This window comes from Pongo pygmaeus, chromosome 18 (assembly GCF_028885625.2).
Source record: "Pongo pygmaeus isolate AG05252 chromosome 18, NHGRI_mPonPyg2-v2.0_pri, whole genome shotgun sequence".
NCBI lineage: Eukaryota > Metazoa > Chordata > Mammalia > Primates > Hominidae > Pongo > Pongo pygmaeus.
In genome coordinates this window covers 3518972-3539106 of record NC_072391.2, presented here as the reverse complement: position 1 = coordinate 3539106, position 20135 = coordinate 3518972, and the positions used below count along the sequence as shown (strand labels likewise).

The window sequence follows — 20135 nt, the reverse complement described above, 5'->3', positions numbered from 1 at the left end:
CTAGGTGTGATGGCATGCACCTGTAGTTCCAGATTTGGGGAGGTTTAGGCAGAAGGATCACTTGAGTCCAGGAGTTCAAGGCCAGCCTGGGCAACATAGCAAGACTCCCATCTCTAAAATATATATAAAACAAACATACGCAGAGAGAAATCCATTACAACACTGAGCAGTTTAGTTAGATATTTTTCTCATGGTTGCTTGGTCAATTCAGTAGAGTGAGTACTTTGATTTGGTCCCAGAACACGAGGCTGATGCATCATAATGTGCTTTCCTCAACTCAATGGCCTTTGCCAATCTATTAACTCTGCTATGTAGGTGAATTGCCTGAGCTCAGGAGTTCAAGACCAGCCTGGGCAACATGGTGAAACCCTGCCTCTATTAAAATACAAAAAATTAGCCAGGTGTGGTGGTGCACACCTGTGGTCCCAGCTACTTGGGAAGCATGAGGCCCGAGAATTGCTTGAACCAGGGAGGTGGAGGTTGCAGTGAGCAATTGCACTCCAGCCTGGGGGATAGAGTGAGGCTCTGTCTCCAAAAAATAAAATAAAAAAATTTTTTTCCTAACTCCTCTGTGTAACAAGCTGTTGTTCCCTATGCTACTAAATATTTTAGGAATTTTTCTAATGCTACAAATATTTAATTTTGTCTTTGTGAACAGTAAAGATCTTTTACTTTTTGATTGTTTCAAATGCTTTGAAATCATTCAGTTGATTGTACAAATCATGGACAAATGCTTAGTGTGAAAATTATGTTGGAAGTATATCTATTGGTTTTAAAAATTCAACAGTAAGGATCAGCAGCTGCAACACTAGAAAGATGGCAGAGCAAGAGCAAAGAAAAATCCTTTTGGTTCCAGAAAATCTCCTGAAAAAGAGGAAGGCTTATCAAGTCCTCAAAGCCACTCAGGCAAAGCAGGCACTTTTGGCAAAGAAGGAGCAGCGGAAAGGAAAAGGGCTCAGGTTTAAGGGACTGGAATCATTCCTACATGATTCCTGGTGGCAGAAATGTGACAAGGTGTGTCTCAGATGACTAGAAATGAAACCTCGTGCCTTGGAATTGCCAGATAAACATTCCTTGGCCTTTGTTGTATGCATCAAAAGAATTGATGGCGTGAGTCTACTGGTGCAGAGAGCCATTGCAAGACTTCATCTGAAGAAAATTTTTAGTGGTGTCTTTGTAAAAGTCACCCCCCAGAACCTAAAAATGCTGCGTATAGTGGAACCTTATGTGATCTGGGGATTTCCAAATCTGAAGTCTGTCCAGGAACTCATTCTGAAACATGGACAAGCCAAGGTCAATAAGAAGACAATCCCTCTGACAGACAACACAGTGATTGAGGAGCACCTGGAGAAGTTTGGTGTCATTTGCTTGGAAGACCTCATTCATGAAATTGCCTTCCCAGGGAAGCATTTCCAGGAGATCTCATGGTTCTTGCGCCCTTTCCACCTCTCAGTGGCCCATCATGCCACCAAAAATACAGTGGGCTTCCTCAAGGAGATGGGCACATCTGGCTATCGGGGTGAATGCATCAATCAGCTAATCTGCCAGCTGAACTAGACCCAGGTGCCAAACTGCAGTAAATTTTTATCAATGAAGTGAAAGCATGTGTTTTTGTTTTTTTGAGATTTTTTTTATCAAGTAACTTCGGAGACTATTTCCTGCTTTATCTTCAAAAACTGGAAAGGAAGGGTTAAAGGAAAGACAGTAGCTTATGTTCATGGCAAGTACCTCTCATCACAATCCAGTTTCAAGGAAAAATTCCAGCATTTTCTACATTGGCTGCCTCCTTGTCGGCTGAAGGAGTCTTGCTTTGTTGCATCTTCTATCCTAGGGTTTAATGTTGGTAAATGAGTAACTCTAGCATTTGTACAAGGCTTCCTAAGACTCTGGGAGCAGTCGACCAAGCCCAGGGACATAATTGAATCTGGAGATTCCTGGGTCCTTGTTTTGAAAAAGACTTGAAATACACATAGGAAGAAAAGCCCAAAAATAAATGTTAACTTGTCAAAAAAAAAAATTTCAACAGTAAGCTTTCTTAGTTTCTCCTAAAAGATGCATCGTATCCAAACACTGTAAAGCTTGATTTTTAATGTCAGCGCTAAGATTGGTGCAACTCAAGATTCATTATCTGAACTGTGGCAGAAATGAAAAGTGATTCAGATAGTTTTCCTAAATCTGAAACGCAATGCAAAAGGTAGCTTGCTTGATTCCTTTCACAGGAGGGATTCAGACTAGGCGAACTGCTTTAGGCAAAGTACACGCATTATCAGATTTGGGTGAATCGTACAGGAGAAAAGCCTTACAGATGCTTGACTGAAGAAGGCATTTCAGTACAGCCCATATACCATTGCCCAGTGGAGGATTAATACATGAAGGAATCCTAGGCATGTACCAAATTTGGTTGATGTTTCAAACAGTGCCCTTATCTTGGTCCCCAGTGAACCCACACAAGAAAGAAAAAGTGACAAGTGTAGAAAAGATTCAGAAACAAAAGTATGCTTTTTGTTTGGGTGGATTTCTACTGGGACAAACAGTAGAAACGCGAAGTATGGGCAAAACTTCGTTTCCCACTTGAGGGGACTTCAGAGAGTCTACACAGGAGAGAATTCAGTCCACAGAAAGAATGTGGGGAGAGCTTCAGCAAGTATTTATGCACTAGAAAACCTCCAAGAGAAGAGTAACAGGGCAGCCTTCATCACACGTGACAGGGAGGAATGACCAGGAAATATTGGAGTAAATGCTTCAGTGGCATGACTCAACAAATATTTGGAAAATCCTTTATGAACTCCCATCTTTTGTTACCAATTGTTCATTTGGATAAAAGAGGCTGCTGGGCGTTCTTCCTCAAACTCACCTGGGAAATTAAACAGTGTTCTCAGTAGTTCCAAAAGTTAACAGAAACCCTAGGAGTTTTAGTTTTGACATTTAGTTTGATTCTAAGCCCTCCTGTTCTTCCCCTCCAGTTAAAAGATATCTGAGGTTGGGCACGGTGGCTCATGCCTGTAATCCCAGTACTTTGGGAGGCCAAGGCAGGAGGATCACTTGAGCTTAGGAGTTCAAGATCAGCCTGGGCAACACAGCAAGACCTCGTCTCTACTAAAAGTAAAAAGTAATAACCCAGGCATGGTGGCATGTGCCTGGAGTCCCAGATACTCAGGAGGCTGAAGTGGGAGGATTGCTTGAGACTGGGAGATCGAGGCTGTGGTGAGCCCCAGCCTGGGCAACAGAGTGAGACCCTTGTCTCAAAAATAAAATATATCTGAGGTTCTCAAGGTGAGCTCAAGGTTCAGTCTGCTTAATGGCAGGCAGAACTCTAGGTCTGGGATGGTCCCAGCACTGAACTTAGACTAGTGCAGGGGACAGGTCAGGAGACTAGACAGGGTCAATGATACAGTTCTCTGAAATAACCTTGAAGCCACAGTAAGGCTGCTATCTGAACATGCTAAAATAAAGCATCCTTCTTGTTTCCTAGAAATCATCTGCTGGTTTACGGAGGACATATTTCTGCATTTAGTACTAATTAGTGCATTTAGTACTAATGTTTAAGGCTAAACCTAGGATTATGTGTCTGTCATATTTCATTTTTAAAGCAAGCCTCAATAGATTTTAATATCATGGTTTAAGTAATCTGTTCTCATATCTGATATCATTTTAGTAATCCAATCTCATCTCAAGCTACAGAAATCCCTTCTTCCACTCCCCACCCCACAAATTCCAAGGTTGTTATGACACATCATGTTATGCGCAGCAGCTGGGTACTGGCTAAGCTACGACTTTCCCCCTGCAGGATTCTCACTCCACAAGCGGAACTGTCCTGCTCCTGCCTCCCTGCCCAAGTTTCTCCCCAGCTGTCTGTCATCCCTTAGTCCAGGAAGACAGCCACCTTACTGTCTACACTGGTCTGGGCAAATTTGCTTTTGCCCTATATCTCATCTGTTCTCTGAGGCACAACTCACTGAAGATACGACAGAGGTAGTTAACAAACCATTCTTTGAAATCTCCTGCACTTATATGAGGGAGGCAATCCCTACCCCCTAAACCCCACCATAGCCCATTCATCAATAGAAATGCCTGTTTTGTGCATGAGGCAACGCGCAGGGAGACAAAGAATAAGGGAAGTGGAATAAGGCCAGATAGAGAAGGAGGGTTGCCTTGTCCCCTTGAACTGACCTCCCGTAAGATTTGTCCTAGACAGCAATGTCTTTCTTCCCTATCATCTACAGTCTTGGGAGGTCCTAAGTGGTCCCATTAGTGTTGCATCAGCTCAGTTTAGCATCCATGGGAAGCCAGATCTCTTTTGAGGGCCAAAGGCTAGGCAGAATGAAAATGGAAAGGTTCCAGAGCTCCAGCACAACAGTCACTCCCCCAGCTGCCCTTTTCCAAGCTCTATTAAGATATGCCAGGTTGGCCAGGTGTGGTGGCTCACACCTGTAATCCCAGGACTTTAGGAGGCCGAGGCAGGTGGATCACAAGGTTAGGAGACCAAGACCATCCTGGCTAACAAGGTGAAACCCCGTTTCTACTGAAAATACAAAAATTAGCCAGGCGTGGTGGCAGGCACCTGTAGTCCCAGCAACTTGGGAGGCTGAGGCAGGAGAATGGCATGGCATGAACCCGGGAGGCGGAGCTTGCAGTGAGCCGAGACTGTGCCACTGCACTCCAGCCTGGGCAACAGACCGAGACTCCATATCAAAAAAAAAAAAAAAAGGCCAGGTAATGCTACAGAAACACACAGCACCAATGTCTCAGTGGTTTAACAGAACAAATGTTTATTTCTTGTTCTCACAAAGTCCACTATAGGTCTGGAGACTCTTGGGAATAGCCGCCTTCCATGCAGTGGTTCAGTGTTCTGGACTGCTTTGATTTCATGGCTCCTCTCTCTGTATGTGGTTCCATGATTAAGGCAGGAAAGGAGAGCACTGGCCTTGTACCAGCAAAAAAAAAAAAGAAAGAAAGAAAAGCTTCAGCCAGAAGTGAGGCTTCTTCTGCTCACAACTCATTGACCAAAACTATCTCATAACCCCATCTTAGTGCAAGGAGCAGGAAAGCAAAACCATTCTTTTTACTGTTCACTAGAATACAAGTTCCATGAAGAGACGCAATTTTGTCTCTTGGCCACTCCTGTGTCCTCAGCGTATAGGACAGTGCCTGACACATCATAGGTCTTCATTAAATTGAACAGAATGAGTGAATGTAGGGCCAGAAAGAAAGCTACACATAATCTGGGAGAAGAAACAGAATCCTGGAGGTCTTAGGTTAAGGTGGTGCTGGGTAAGAGCTATGCAGACCAGAGATCCAGAGTTGGCTGTACTTAACAAATAATTAGTATAGGCTGGGCACAGTGGCTCATGCATGTAATCCCAGCACTTTGGGAGGCCAAGGCGGGTGGATCACCTGAGGTCAGGAGTTCAAGACCAGCCTGCTCAACATGGTGAAACCCCTCTCTACTAAAAATACGAAAAATTAGCCAGGCGTGGTGGTGGGTGCCTGTAATCCCAGCTACTCTGGAGGCTGAGGCAGGAGAATTGCTTGAATCTGGGAGGCGGAGGATGCAATGAGCTGAGATCACACCATTGCACTCCAGCCTGGGCGACAAGAGCGAAACTGTCTCAAAAAAATAAAATAAAATAAGAGGTTTGGAAGATGTCAGTTATTTAACCCCTTTCCTGATATACCTAAGAGCTCTAAAAGGAATGCACCTGAGTCACTGCTGTAACTAAACAAGCAAGTTGTAAGAAAATCCATAGGCTACACAGACTTGTGGCAATCCATCAAATTTATCACCTGAGGCTGCTGTTAAATGCTGTGCTGGAAAGAACAAAGACAGGTAGAGCTTACAGTATAGGACAGAACAACATGGATGTGGATTTGCTCATCCTCGCCCAACACTCAGCACCAGTGCCCAAACTTTTTATTTAGGGAACCGTCTCCTGCTGACTAGATGTCCAGGTCTCCATGCCAAATGAGCCACAGGATCCTGCCTGCAGCACACACACTCCAACTCCCTTGCAAATGTAAGTCTTTCTTAATAACAAAGAAAAGTCAATTAAAAAGTAAACAAACAAAACTCTGAGAAGTTGATTTTATTCCCACTAATTTTCTTTCAGGCCTTGGGCAAGTACTAATTTTTATAGCTGCTTTATCCTACTGACATTGCAAGGCACGGATTAACAAGTATAGTTTCTTTTATTGCAGAAAATTCTTTACATCTAATATATATTCCATGGCTACAAATTCCAACCCGTTTCCCCATGATTCCATTAGAGATGTTTTCTATTTTCCAAACATCACCAATGAGAGGCATAAGATAGTGCATTAATAGTTCATCCGGAGATTCCCTAGTGGTGAAGTTAACATGATTTCATCACAGTAAAAAACTGTGATAACAGGATCCAAGAGAAGTTGCCAAAAAGTTCAAGAAGGAACTCAAATAATGTTCAACTTTGCAAACCATGTCCAATGACAAAAGAAAGAAAATCCAATTTGGTTCTTGGAACACTTTACATTGTAATTCATTTCTGCCTCATGAGACTATTGAAATTGGTAAGCCTGCTACTGCGAAGAGAATGGTATGCAATTAAACATGCATGTTACTGCTTTCTGTTTTGGAAGACCATGCTGCCAATGTTTCTATTGGATGTGTTCAAACATGACTGGAGAGATCAATACAAAACCAACAATGTTTACTTCTGTGACCACAGAAGACTACTGAGTGGCTGCAGAGCAAGTCTTGATTATTTTCTGTGAAACATATGTTTATCCCTCCATTTTCTGATGTAAAATTTTTCAAGGTTTGTGATTTTTGTTTTACATAAATTTTAGTGTCAAGCTCCATTTGGTGAATGTCTTCAGAATGAGGACACTGGACAAGCTTCTCTTCACAGGTGGAGTTTCTGGTGTCTAAGAAGGCTTGACCGCCTGCTGAAGTTTCTCCTGCATATGCTACAAGTATATGGCTGCTCACCTGTGTGGGTTCTCCGGTGTTTAATAAGGTGGGAGTTCTGACTGAATTTTTTTCCACATTCATGACATGTGAAGGGCTTTTCTCCTGTATGAGTTCTTTGGTGTGTATGTAGATTTGTATTTTGACTGAAGCTTTTCCCACACCATGAACATTTATATGGTTTTATTCCTTGGTGTGTTGTTAAGTGCTTATTAAGATCTGAACTCCATCTAAACCTCTTATCACACTGTTGACATTTATAGGGTTTCTCTTCAGTGTGAATTCTTTGGTGCTTAATAAGGTCAGAGCTAACTCTGAAGGTTTTCCCACATTCCTGACATTTAAAAGGCTTCTCTCTTGCACAATCTTTCTTGTGACGATCCATAAGTTTAAGCAGCTCTTGTTTCCAGGTTGAAAGTTTCTTTCTTTTCTTCACTGGAAAATCTTGGTGCCATTTTCCCACTCTGTGCATATCAAAATGATTTTCTTTGCCTGCTGTTTTCTGGGGAACTTTTACTTTGGCCTTTTTTGATATGATGCCTGCTGATGCTTGTATTTCTAAGTCAGAAAGGGATACAGGCTGATGATTTTCAGTGTCGTTTTTGAGCTTTAACCCTGTTGGAATAAACATAATCATACATCTGTACCCCAGAACAAGAAAATCACAGGAATAAAAAGAAAAATTCAATGATTAAAAAAAAAAAGGAACAAAATCTTAAAATATTAAGCCCTTGCAAAAGTTCATATCAAGGCACATTTCTCCACTTCCCATGGTATATTTACCTGTAGGAGATTTTCCAGCACTATCCTTAAACTCCGGGGATACTTGAACCCATGGCTCTTCCCCTTGCTCTAGACAGGAGATCACTTTAGGTTTGGGGAGCACAAACAATGCTGTCAAATGGACAAAATGAGGTCAAGGACTGGTAACTTAACAGTGAACTGGTTCACTAATCCCAGACTGTTTCAGAATGACCAAAGACGTTTTACAATTTTTTACTCCAAATGGTTAAATGGATAGACTCCAAGATTCAGTATCATGTTTATACTATGCTATACTTATAGGTAGCTATGCAAAGCAGAGACTAAGAAATAAACCTATGGTGGATCAATGAAAAGGATATAGGGACTGGGAATCCAGTACATGTTCTCCCTCTTTTGCCATCAATACCCTATATCCAACCAAGGGGGAACCAAGCTCCAGAAGTTGCAGGGAATATAAGCTGGTCTTATTAACTCTTTAGAAGGACTCAGCCTGGATAAGACCAGGTATGGCAGAGCCAATGTGAAGGACGCTGACTTGAGTATCATAAGCACAAGTGATTACTATTATAATTACAGTTACTTTTTATTTAGCCTTTATTCTTTAGCCACAGGCCCTCAGCTAGGATAGATTTCTACCATTCCTATAGACTACTGGTTCATATGCAGGTAGAAGAAATAGACCAAAATCACTTGGTGAAGTTTCTCTAATTACGGATTACAAGGTATGAAACTCTGTCACTCATTCATTCAACAAACACATATTGAGTGGCTATGGTGTGTTAGCCACTGCTCAAGGGCTAGGGATATAGTAGTGAAGAAGACCCCTGATTTCATGAACTTTACATTATAGTAGAGGGGTGGCACAATCAATCAATAAACAAAATAATGTCAGGGAGTGATAAATGTTTTAAAGAAAATTAAATCATGGTAAAGAGTATTTAAGATTCTGCTCCTGTGAAGCTATTTTAGATAAGGTCCTGTGGGACACCTGTTGGAGAAAGTAATACTTGAGCAGAAACCTAAAAGTGAGTTTTGTCACATGGCAGAAAAGTATGCAAGGCAAAGGAAAAGTAGAAATGAGCCTGGCGAGTTCAAGTAACAGAAAGACGACCAGTGTGGCTAAAGAGGACTGAGTGCACAAGCACACCAGTAGCAGGACACATGTGCAAAGAAGTCCACAGGAGCCAGACCATGGAGGGTCCAGAGGCCTTGGTAAGAAGTTTAGATTTTTCTCCAAATATGGTTAAGAAGTAACCACAGGCTTCTGAAGCAAGGAAATGCAACGATCTGATTAGGTTTTCAAAAAATCAATCGGGGTGCTGTGTAGAAAACAGACTGTGGGAGGACAAGAGTGGAGGCAGGGGGACCTGTTAGAAAGCTACTGACATTGACCTGCTTCAAGATGACACTGGCTTAGATCAGGATGCTGGCAGTGCAAGGGGCTGAAACATGGTTGCAGGCAGGATATGTCAAAGTAGAGCTAAGAGAACTTGCTAATGAATTAACAGTGGGGGTATGATGGCAAGATCAGGGTAAAAGATGACAGTACTAGCTGGGCACGGTGGCTCACGCCCGTAATCCCAGCACTTTTTGGGAGGCCGAGGCGGGCGGATCACAAGGTCAGGAGATTGAGACTATCCTGGTTAACATGATGAAACCCTGTCTCTACTAAAAAAGTACAAAAAAATTAGCTGGGCGTGGTAGCGGGCACCTGTAGTCCCAGCTACTACTTGGGAGGCTGAGGCAGGAGAATGGCATGAACCTGGGAGGCGGAGCTTGCACTGAGCTGAGATCGCACCACTGCACTCCAGCCTGGGCGACAGAGCGAGGCTCCATCTCAAAAAAAAAAAAAAAAATGACAGTACTTTGTTTGCCCTGAGCAACTGGATAATGCTCATACCCCTTACTGAGATGGGAAAAACATGATGGAGAAGGTTTGGGGAAAGGGAAGGGATCAACATCTCCACGTAGGATAAGGAATGAGCATGTACATTTGGAAAAAGCTCCCCAGGTGATCTGGATACACTACCTACACCCTCCCCTACACTATCTAGTTGAGAATCAACCAGCTCCTGGAACAGTGAGACCCTCTCACAGGGGTTCATTCTCAGTAAGCTGAGAACAGATTACTCAACTTCTACACAAAAAAAAGGGAGAATCTTTACCTAGAGAGATGATAGTCTTATAGTTTTCCTGCATTACATCATTGTAGAGGGTCTTCTGAGTGTAATCCAGTAACTCCAATTCTTCCTGAGAAAAATATATGGCCACTTCTTCAAATGTCAACAAGCTCTAAAGAAGAGAATGGACTTCAGCTCCGAACTTGCCACTGCAGAAGCAGCCTAACTGGGTATGAATTGCATGGTAGGCCAGGTGCTAAAGAAATGAACGGAATACGATTTAAGAAAAAAAAAAGGCGGCGGTGGGGGCGGGGGCGAAGGCAGAAAAAAAGGAGCCAAGGGGTCAGCAAACAGCCTAGGAGGTACCCAGTTCCCTCTGGGCCAAGCCTAATTGTCCAGGGTAGAACCTCTGGGGCTAACATGCCTCAGGGCACATGCTGGGCAGTGTGGGTCTTGGGCAGCAGGGAAAGGCAGATAAGGTCATGCTCAGGTAGCCCTACACTGCTGGAAAGCACAGCTCACCTGGGACTGAGGCAAGAGGAGCTCAGGTGCCACTGTCCAGTCTTTGGTGTTTGTCTGCTCAAAAAAGACTAAAATCTGTTGAGCAGGCACAGCTGTGGGTGGAAAAGAGCCAGAGGGCATTTCTCTTGTTTCTATGAATGTCCTTAGCTCACTTCTAAAATACAGAAGATCCTGATTCTTTCTGGAAAGATAGGACACCTTTTTAAGAGTGCGTATGGTAACCACTTGGTTCTTTGTAAATTAGAACCAAGTGTCTACCAGCCCCTAGAACCGGTTCCCCAGATGATTATCCTCAGTTTTCATGAGGAAAGTTAATAAAAAGATATATATATAGGGTTTTTTCCCCTCTCATGATAAACATTTTTCTGAGTTTAGCAAAACTTAGATGTACTCAATTTGAAAATGAAGTACTCAGGAAGCCCAGTGTGCCAAATAAAATGAAACAAGAGGGTAAAAATGAACTTGACAAATTCAATTAACAGCAAGGAGACCAGCTAAGTGGCTGGTGAGGACTAAGCAAGGGCTTGAGTAGCAGATGAGGGCAGACAGATGAGCAGGAACCAGGCTGTAGAGTGTCCTGGAGCCCTGGTAATATCAGACTTTTTTTTTCTGAATGTCAGTGACCACATGCTTTTGAGGAAAGGAAATGTCATGATCTGATTAGGTTTTTAAAAGATCAATCTAGCTTCTGTATAGAAAACAGACTGTGGAAGGGCACAAGGAGATGAAGGGGCACCTGTTAAAAAGCTACTCATGTATGCCTGGTTCAAGATGACACTGGCTTACACCAGGATGCTAACAGTGCAAGAAGCTGAGACATGGTTGCAGTCAGGATATGTCAAAGTAAAGCTAGGAAAACTTGCTAATGAATTAACAGTGGGGTATGATGACAAAATCAGAATAAAGAAGGACTTACTTTGTATGCCTTGAGCAACTGGATAATGACTGTGCACCTTACTGAGATAAGAAAGACATAGAAGAGGAAGTTTGGTGGAAGAGAGAAGGAAAGGATAAAGAACTCAATGTAGGATAAGCAATCAGCATGTACATTTGGAAAAAGCTCCACAGGTGATCTGATCTGGATACACTACCTACACCCTCCCCTACACCATCTAGTTGAGAATCAACCAGCTCCTGGAACAGTGAGACACCCCTCACTAGGGTTCCTTCTCAGTAAGCCAAGAATAGAGTACTCAACTACATAAAGGGAAGGGAAAATCTTTACCTAGAGAGATGACAGTCTCATAGTTTTCCTGCATTACATCATTGTAGAGGGCCTTCTGAGTGGGATCCAATAACTCCCATTCTTCCTGGGAAAAATACATGGCCACTTCTTCAAATGTCAACAAGCTCTAAAGAAGAGAATGGACTTCAGCTCAGAACCTGCCACTGTACAGAAGCAGCCTAGCCACCTGGCTATGAATTGGCCAGGCGATAAAGGAATTAACAGAACATGATTTTTTTTTTAAGTGAGAAGGCAGAAAAAAAGGAGCCAAGGTGTCAGCCCACAGCCTGGGAGGTACCCAGTTGCCCAGAGAACACCAGGGACTAACACACCTCTGAACCCCTCCTGGACAGTATGAATCATACATAGCAGAGAAAGGTAGCCCTAAACAGCTGGAAAGCACAGCTCACCTGAGACTCAGGTAAGACGCGCTCAGGTGTCACTGTCCAGTCTTTGGTGTTTGTTTGCCCAGGAAAGGCTAGAATCTGTTGAGTAGGCACAGCTGTGGGGGGAAAAGAGCCAGAAGAAATCTCTTTTATCTATAAACATCCTGAGCTCATTTCTAAAATACTGATCCTGACTTTTTAAGTACAGATGGGACACCTTTACATGTGTGGTGTGTGTGATGTCTGAAGCAGTCTCTTCATAAATAAGAACCAAATATCCACCAGCCCCTAGAACTAGTTCCCCAATTAAATGTTTCCTCAGTTTTCATCAGTGAAATAAAAGGGAAATCCCTTTTTCCTCTCATATTTTTCTGAGTTAGGCAAAAATTAAAGATACCTTAAAATGAAGTACTCAGGGACTCTACTGTATAGTAGGAGATGAAGTTTTTTGTCTTTTATTATGTTTTTCCTGGTACACAATTGTTTTCACATTCTGCCACTAACAACCCATCTGATCCCAATTCCTTCTGTATTTTACGAGGATGAGGTGGCCCCAAGCCTTCTCACTCCATTTCTTTCCTTCCTCTCCACTTTTCTAAGGAACAGAGTTCACACTGTTATTACCAAGAGTTCTGTGGTTTAGATATTTCTGTTCCCTAGGCCAGCTCCCACTTTCATCCACAGTTGGCATTTCTACTGCTACCTGGAAGGACATCATAGTTGCTATCAACGTTGGTTTTACAAATCCACAGAGCAGGGTATTCAAAAAATGCCCATGACATTTTGGGTGAATAAACTATTATCACAGCTCCCAGGAGAAGGAAATTATCATGAAGCTCCTTACCCCTCTCATACACAGGCTCAGTCTCTTTATGAGTATTCCTGCTGAGCTGTTCTTGCAGACCCTGGTATGTATTCCAAAATTCTTCATCTTGGGATATGCCCACTGGTTGGGACTCTGTTGGCTTCAGCCTGAAACTTGAGGCCTCTGTTGTTTCTCCCAAGAGCACTGCCTCCTTTCTCAGCTCATGGACTGCAACCTAGAAATAATTCCCATCCTTGTTACCACAGAACTTACTTTTGGTTTGTGGGGGTGGAGGCAGAGCAACAGGTGTACAGCCCACATTGTGGGTAGTATAAGACACTTAAAAAAAAAACGACAAAAAAAGGCTTAAAGAGATACTGGGCTACCAATGTTCCACAAATGACTATACACAAATGAGAAAACTAGGGTAAAAGGAAATAAACTGTGGTGCCTGCCAGCCCTTCAACACAGCAGCTTCTACTCCTCTGTATACGGTCTAGGTCAGGCCACTGGCAGGGTTGGGCAGGCCACTCATGTTGTGTTTTTTTTTTTTTTTTGAGATGAGTTTTGCTCTTGTTGCCCAGGCTGGGGTGCAAAGGCATAATATCAGCTCACTGCTACCTCTGCCTCCTGGGTTCAAGTGATTCTCCTGCCTCAGCCTTCCGAGTAGCTGGGATTACAGGCATGCACCACCATGCCCGGCTAATTTTTGCATTTTTAGTAGAGACGGGGTTTCTCCATGTTGGTCAAGTTGGTCTCGAACTCCCAGCCTCAGGTGATCTGCCCACCTCAGCCTCCCAAAGTGCTGGGATTATAGGTGTGAGCCATCGTGCCCAGCTGGGCAGGCCACTCATTCTAATACTGTCTTGTCAGGCCTTTTCTGTTGACTTAAATCCCACAGTTGTGGTTTTCTATCTTCTAGTTTTCTCTAAAATTCAAAGAAATGAATTTAAAAGTTTTCCTGTCAGCCTGATTATCCCTATAGCCAGCGAAGGTTTTCAGAGAATGGGGACAGAATGGAGAAAAAAGGGGAAAGAGTGGCTCCAACCTACCTCCAGATGATTCTGACACCAAACATAGGTCCTGCCCTGTATTCTTCCCAGCAGACCCGAGGTCAGCAGATGTGTTGCCACCCACCAAGTTCATACCCTGGCTCCCGACTTGTCAGCAGAGCCAAGGAACAACCATTAAGGGAAGGCAGTAGAGACTTTCATCTACTATAGGGAGGACATTACCCATCAGTGCATTTCTTGTCCTGGGCTATTCTGTTGGGAGTTTTCATTTTTCCAAATCTTTGTTTCCCTTTTTTCTGTTTTCTTTTCTTTTGCAGTCTTCCCCTAGTTTTTTGTTTGTTTGTTTTTTGAGATGGGAGTCTCACTCTGTCACCCAGGCTGGGGTACAATAGTGCAATCATGGCTCACTGCAGTCTCATCCTTGCCAGGCTCAGGTGATCCTCCCACCTCAGCCTCCCGAGTAGCTGGGACTACAGGCACATGCCACCATGCCCAGCTGATTTTTGTATTTTTTGTAAAGACGGAGGTTCACCATGTTGCCCAGGCTGGATTTTTCCTAATTTTTAAAAATATATATTTTTTGACATGGAGTCTCGCTCAGTTGCCCTGGCTGGAGTGCAGTGGTACAATCTCAGCTCACTGCAACCTCTGCCTCCTGAGTTCAAGCCATTCTCCTGCCTCAGCCTTCTGAGTAGCTAGGATTACGGGCACACGCCACCACGCCCAGCTAGTTTATGTATTTTTAGTAGAGACGGCTTCAGCATGTTGGTCAGGCTGGTTTCAAACTCCTGACCTTGTGATCCGCCCACCTCAGCCTCCCAAAGTGCTGAGATTACAGATGTGAGCCACCATGCCTGGCCTAAAACATTTTTTTATTTTTAAGAGACAAGGTCTCACTCTGTTGCCCAGGCCAGAGCACAATGCTGCAATAGTAACTCACTGCAGCCTCAAACTTCTGGGTCAAGCAATCCTCTCACCTCAACCTCTTGTGAAACTGGGACTACAGGCATGTGCCATCAGCCTGGCTTATTTTCTTTTTTTTTTTTCATAGCAACAAGGTCACACTATGTTCCCCAGGCTGGTCTCAAGCAGTCCTCCCACCGCGACCCCCTAAAGTGTTCGAAATATAGGCATGAGCCACCGAACCTGGCCAATTTCTCCTTTTCTTTAAATGTCCTTGTTTTCCTGTGTTCTCCTTGTGGATCTGCCCTTTTTTTTTTTTTTTAAGACAGGGTCTCACTCTGTCACCCAAGGGAGTGCAATGGTGCGATCTCAGCTCACTGCAACCTCCACCTCCTGGGCTCAGGTGATTCTCCTGACTCAGCCTCCCAAGTAACTGGGACCACAGGTGTGCGCCACCATGCCTGGCTAATTTTCATGTTTTTTGTAGAGACAGGGTTTCACCATGTGGCCCAGGCTGGACTCAGGAGATCCGTCTGCCTTGGCCTCTCAAAGTGCTGGGATTACAGGTGTGAGCCACTGCACCTGGCCCCTCTTTTTTTGTGTGTGTGTGAGATGGAGTCTTGCTGTGTTGCCCAGGATGGAGTGCAATGGCGCAATCTCGGCTCACTGCAACCCCCCAGGTTCAAATGATTCTCCCTCCTCAGCCTCCAGGATAGCTGGGATTACAGGCACCCATCATCACGCCCAGCTAATTTGTTTATTTTTGTAGAGAGAGGGTTCCACCATGCTGTCCAGGCTGGTCTTGAACTCCTGACCTCAGGTGAGCCACCCGCCTCAGCCTCCCAAAGTGCTGGGAACACAGGTGTGAGCCACTGCATCCAGCCTCCCTGACTCTTTATTACCTTTTATTCTGTTTCTAAGTACTTAAGTCCTGTCTCCTTGGCCAAGCCAGACTAGGCCCATCACCCTCAATTCACCCTGGCTCCAAAGAGGGCAAAAGCAACTCTCTTTCTCTAAGGCCAGGGAAGTATCTGCCACAATCTCTGAAACCTGTAAACTTTTCTGTGGGCCTGTAGTTTCAAGTCCCACCTTAACTGTCCTAAAAAAAAAAAACACAGTGACCTAATCCATCGAATTTCTCAACTAACTGCCACCATCTCTGCTATATCCACCTGCATCCTATTTCACTGTACACGCCAGGAATCTTTCTTCTCACCCCATTCCATGTTTGACCAGATTCCCTCTGCAAGTGTTCTACCAGAGCCACAGCCTCCTCAATGCTCTGTGGATGGTGCTTCTTCATCTGGGTCTGTGTCTCCCTGGGCAGAATAGTCAGGAACTGCTCCAGCACCAGCAGTTCCAGTATCTGCTCTTTTGAGTGGATCGCTGGCCTCAGCCATAGATGACATAATTCTTGAAGTTTGCTGACAGCCTCACGGGGTCCAGCTGCTTCATCATAGGTGAAGTTCCGGAAGTGCCAGCAAGAGCTCTTAGGATCGAGACTGTCCATTCGAGGAGATTTTTTACTCTGACCGGAGCTCTCTCTTGCAGGCCCCTTGGTCTCCCACAAAGCCCTGATCTGAGGGTCCAAGTACGCAGCCACTTTCAGATCTACCATCATCATTCTGCTCTAGGAAGTTCTGCTCCTGTGTTAAGACACCCAACTGGTACCACGTTTGACAAATGAGATCCTGTCTGGTCTTGTACAAAAGCAATAAAAGGATCTTCTTCCTAAAAGCACTGAGGACAAGAAAAAAAAAGTATGTATCAATAAGAAATTCACATGAACCTCATCACTTGCGACTTATGAGAGAAAATAGAACAGAAAAAGTATCCTGTCTTCCCTTCAAAATCAACGAGCAGGCCCTTTGTTTTTCTCCTTTTCTATTATTCAGCTGAAGCACAGCACAAAAAACACAAATGTCAGTGGACAACTGTCTTTTTTATAAAAAAGAAAACAATTTAGGAAAGGCTGGTGGGTAAGAAAATTGGCACCCACTGGCTGAAAAGTATTTTGGGATTTTCCAAGGATTTAACTGGTGTGCCTCCTATCCCATCTTCCCCATAAGAAAAGAATAGGAGAAAATAAGATTAGGAAAACATTCTGAGATTCTCTTAAATTTCAACAGATCATCCCCGTCTGTCTCTAGTAAGGGGAGTACAACTTTTATGACCCTTCATCCTCTTGTGAAGATGGAAGCCTTCACTTTAAAAATATTTTAGGCCAGGGGCAGTGGCTCATGCCTGCATTCCCAGCACTTTTGGAGACGGAGGTGGGAGGATCACTTGAGCCAGGAGTTTCAGACCAGCCTGAGCAACACAGCGACACCCCGTCTCTACAAAACACAAAATTAAAAAAAAAAAAAAATAGCCAGGATGGTAGAGCACACCAGTAGTTCTAGTTCAGGAGGCTGAGGTGGGAGAGTCGCTTGAGCCCAGGAATTCAAGGTTGCAGTGAGCCATGACCTCATCACTGCACTCCAGCCTGGGAGTCAGAGCAAGACTTTGTCTCTAATTTAAAAACTAAAAATAAAGGCACCTTAAAAAACAACATTTTATATTTTCCATTGTAGGAATACTGGCAAAGGAGCTGAGACGGTGAGATCAAAATACAGTCGTATCCCTTCTCCAAGGTGGGTAAGTTCCAGTACATTCTGTGAATACCTAAAACCCCCAACAGCATCTAACTGCATTATACTATTTTCTCTATGTATACATAGCTATGATAGTTTAATTTATAAATTAGGTACAATAAGAGATTAACAATAAAACACGGTAATAAGTTATTTAAAACTGGCGGGGCGCCGTGGCTCATGCCTGTAATCCCAGCACTTTGGGAGGCCTGACGTGGGTGGATCACCTGAGATCAGGACTTCAAGATCAGCCTGGCCAACATGGTGAAACCTTCTCTACTGAAAATACAAAAATTAGCCAGGTGTGGTGGTGCGCGCCTGTAATCCCAGCCACCCAGGAGGCTGAAGCAGGAGAATTGTTTGAACCCGGGAGGCGGAGGCTGCAGTGAGCTGAGACCGTGCCAGGGCACTCCAGCCAGGGCAGCAAAGTGAGATTCTATCTCAAAAAAAAAAAAAAAAGTTATTTAAAACTAATGAACTGTTTATTTCTGGAGTTTTCCATTTAATATTTTTTGGATGGCAGTTGACAGCGGGTAAGTGAAACCCAGATAAAGTGGGGGGGAGGGGGTACTACAGAAGGAAAATAAAAAAGTAGCCTATTTTCAGACAATGTCTCCCAAGTAAGTAACAAGATGCTCATCATTCTTCTTTGCAAGACACATAAAGGGTGCCATGCAGATGATTTATACGAATTTTTTTTTTTGAGATGGAGTCTCCCCGTCACCCAGGCTGGAGTGCAGTGGCGTGATCTCAGCTCACTGCAACTTCCACCTCCGGGTTCAAGCCATTCTCCTGCCTCAGCCTCCCGACTTGCTGGGATTACAGGCGCGTGCCACCACGCCCGGCTAATTTTTGTGTTTTTAGTAGAGACGGGGTTTCACCATCTTGGCCAGGGTGGTCTCGAACTCCTGACCTCGTGATCCACCCATCTTGGCGTCCCAAAGTGCTGGGATTACAGGCGTCAGCCACCGCACCCGGCCTATACGAATTTTTAAGTGTGCTTACTTGATCTGGAGAAAATTACAGTTGACCTGTGTTTACAAAATATCAAGTTGTAAAAAAGGATATCTTATTTACAAAATATCAAGTCGTATTTTCTTTCTGTCGCTGATGTTTATTAAATATCAACTCCAACAGGAGTTGGTGACGATGAAAGTGAAACTTTCTGCTGACTTTGTATTTCTCCAGCGGTCATTTAGACTTCTAAGGGGGGCTGAGGAGAGCCGTGAGCCTCACTTTTCCTGAAGTGAGCCAGCAGAAACGGCACCGAAATTCTGCCCAGGATGCCACCGGTATTCAAAGAAGTGGCCAGCTCCTTGCTGCCCACCCCGGCTCCAGAAGCAAAGACACTTCCTATGTTTCTGCATCAGTAGAAGCTGCTAGCCCTGAGGCTCAACCGACCGCATGACATCGGCCGGACACGGAAATGCCAGCGGAGGCGGGAAAGGGTCGGCGGCGCAGCTGCAGGCACTGCTGCCCGCCAGCACTCGGACTCGCCACAGCCTGTGTCTGCGACAGGCGTGCCCGTGGGCACTGGGCAAGCGGACAGTGTCCCAGCGAGCTTCAGCCACGCCTCTGGGATATAGCTGCGAAAAGCGGGGAGAGAATGGTTTCTCAAGCCCGACGGTGGCCCCGCCACAGGCTCCAGCCGCGCGGCCCGGAAGCGCCGCGGCCGCCGCCTACGGAAAATGGCTGCCTCCCTGCGGCCGCCGCCGCTCCAGGGGCTCCAGGGTCGAAGCCATAGGGGAAGCCGCTTCTCGGTTACCTCGGCCAGCTTGGCTTCCGTGGAGGCCGCTCCTCGCTTTCTGAGGCTCAAATGCAAGCCACCGCCCGGAAGGCCGCCGATCTGAGGAGCGCAACCGCCGGCCCACCGCTGCCCTACCGCTGCCCTGTCCAGGTGCAGAGCCTGAGCAACGGCCGGAAGTGGAAGTGACGCTTTCCGAGGGCGCGCGCAGGCCCGCCCTCTGGCTAAGGCGTGTGAGCCCGGCCTACTTCCTCGCCAGAGAAACTGCCGCCAGCCCCGGCGGGAAGGGTTAATGCCACCGAGTGTCCAGACCCGCCGAAGCCTAGAGGGCCTTGCACCGGCTCACCGCGTGGCTGTCGCTGTCTCGTTTCCCCAGTGGGGGAGGCGTCGCACTGCCACGTCTGTTCTGCGTGGCTGTCGGGCGGCGTTTGGTCCCGGGAGCCTCGCCGGGTAAGGGTCGCCGCCCAGCTGCGCGCGCCGTGTCGTCGGGCTTCCCGCGGCCCGGCCGGCCGTGCTTGAGCTCTTGCTGGGCTCGTCGCAGCCTCCTCGAGGAAGAGGCATTTTGTCCGGGTCGGGCCACTCGCTAGGTCAGAAACAACGGCCCCCCTAGGGTTTTGTACCGTTTTCTAGGTCTCGTGATGCATTCCCCACAACTATTTTTACTTGAGGTAGGTTTGAACCTGTGAAATAGGTTCTTTTTCTATCTCTCCTTGACAGAGAAACGGAGACCTAAGAAGTGACTTGCTCAGGGTCACATAGCTCAGCAGTGGCGGCCGCTAATCGGAAATAGCTCTCCTGTTGTGTTATCCTCTGCGTTTTCCACTCCAGTATTTCTTCCCTAGAAAATGGGATCCTTGTTTTCATCTTATATCTCATGCAGCGCCTAACATAGTCACCTGGTAAGATAGGCATTCCACACATATTTACTGAATCATAGTTGTAAGAATCTAAGTGTTTTGGGTGTTTGGTGATCTCTGAATTAATCCGTTTTTGTAATGTCAGTCTGTACCAGTTGAGGGATTATTTAATAAGTCCAGTATGAGTGGTTTCCGAATTACCAGTTTTTGTAACGTCAG

General features: G+C 45.1%; 1 protein-coding gene and 1 pseudogene across 14 annotated transcripts; one reads left to right on the top strand and one right to left on the bottom strand.

The window, feature by feature from the left end:
* Positions 1–798: 798 nt before the first annotated feature.
* On the top strand, positions 799–1557 carry LOC129016342 (large ribosomal subunit protein uL30-like 1; annotated as a pseudogene).
* A 3188-nt stretch (positions 1558–4745) lies between these two features.
* On the bottom strand, positions 4746–19256 carry ZNF75A (zinc finger protein 75A). Of its 14 annotated transcripts, none has more exons than XM_063655065.1 (7): positions 19081–19217; positions 15899–16422; positions 12806–13001; positions 11986–12077; positions 11576–11702; positions 7727–7837; positions 4746–4924 (listed from the first exon to the last, which is right to left on the bottom strand). In XM_063655065.1, exons 2-7 carry the CDS (start codon positions 16304–16306, stop codon positions 4899–4901), a joined length of 960 nt encoding a protein of 319 aa, XP_063511135.1. In that variant the 5' UTR covers positions 16307–16422; positions 19081–19217; the 3' UTR covers positions 4746–4898. The 14 variants fall into 14 exon arrangements, 13 of the variants coding, with proteins under 13 accessions (XP_063511135.1, XP_054311687.1, XP_054311693.1 ...); XM_054455712.2 differs by lacking the exon at positions 4746–4924 and adding an exon at positions 6069–7558 and having other exon boundaries at positions 19081–19256; XM_054455718.2 differs by lacking the exon at positions 4746–4924 and adding an exon at positions 6069–7558 and having other exon boundaries at positions 13819–16422; positions 19081–19246.
* Between the last annotated feature and the right edge of the window lie 879 nt (positions 19257–20135).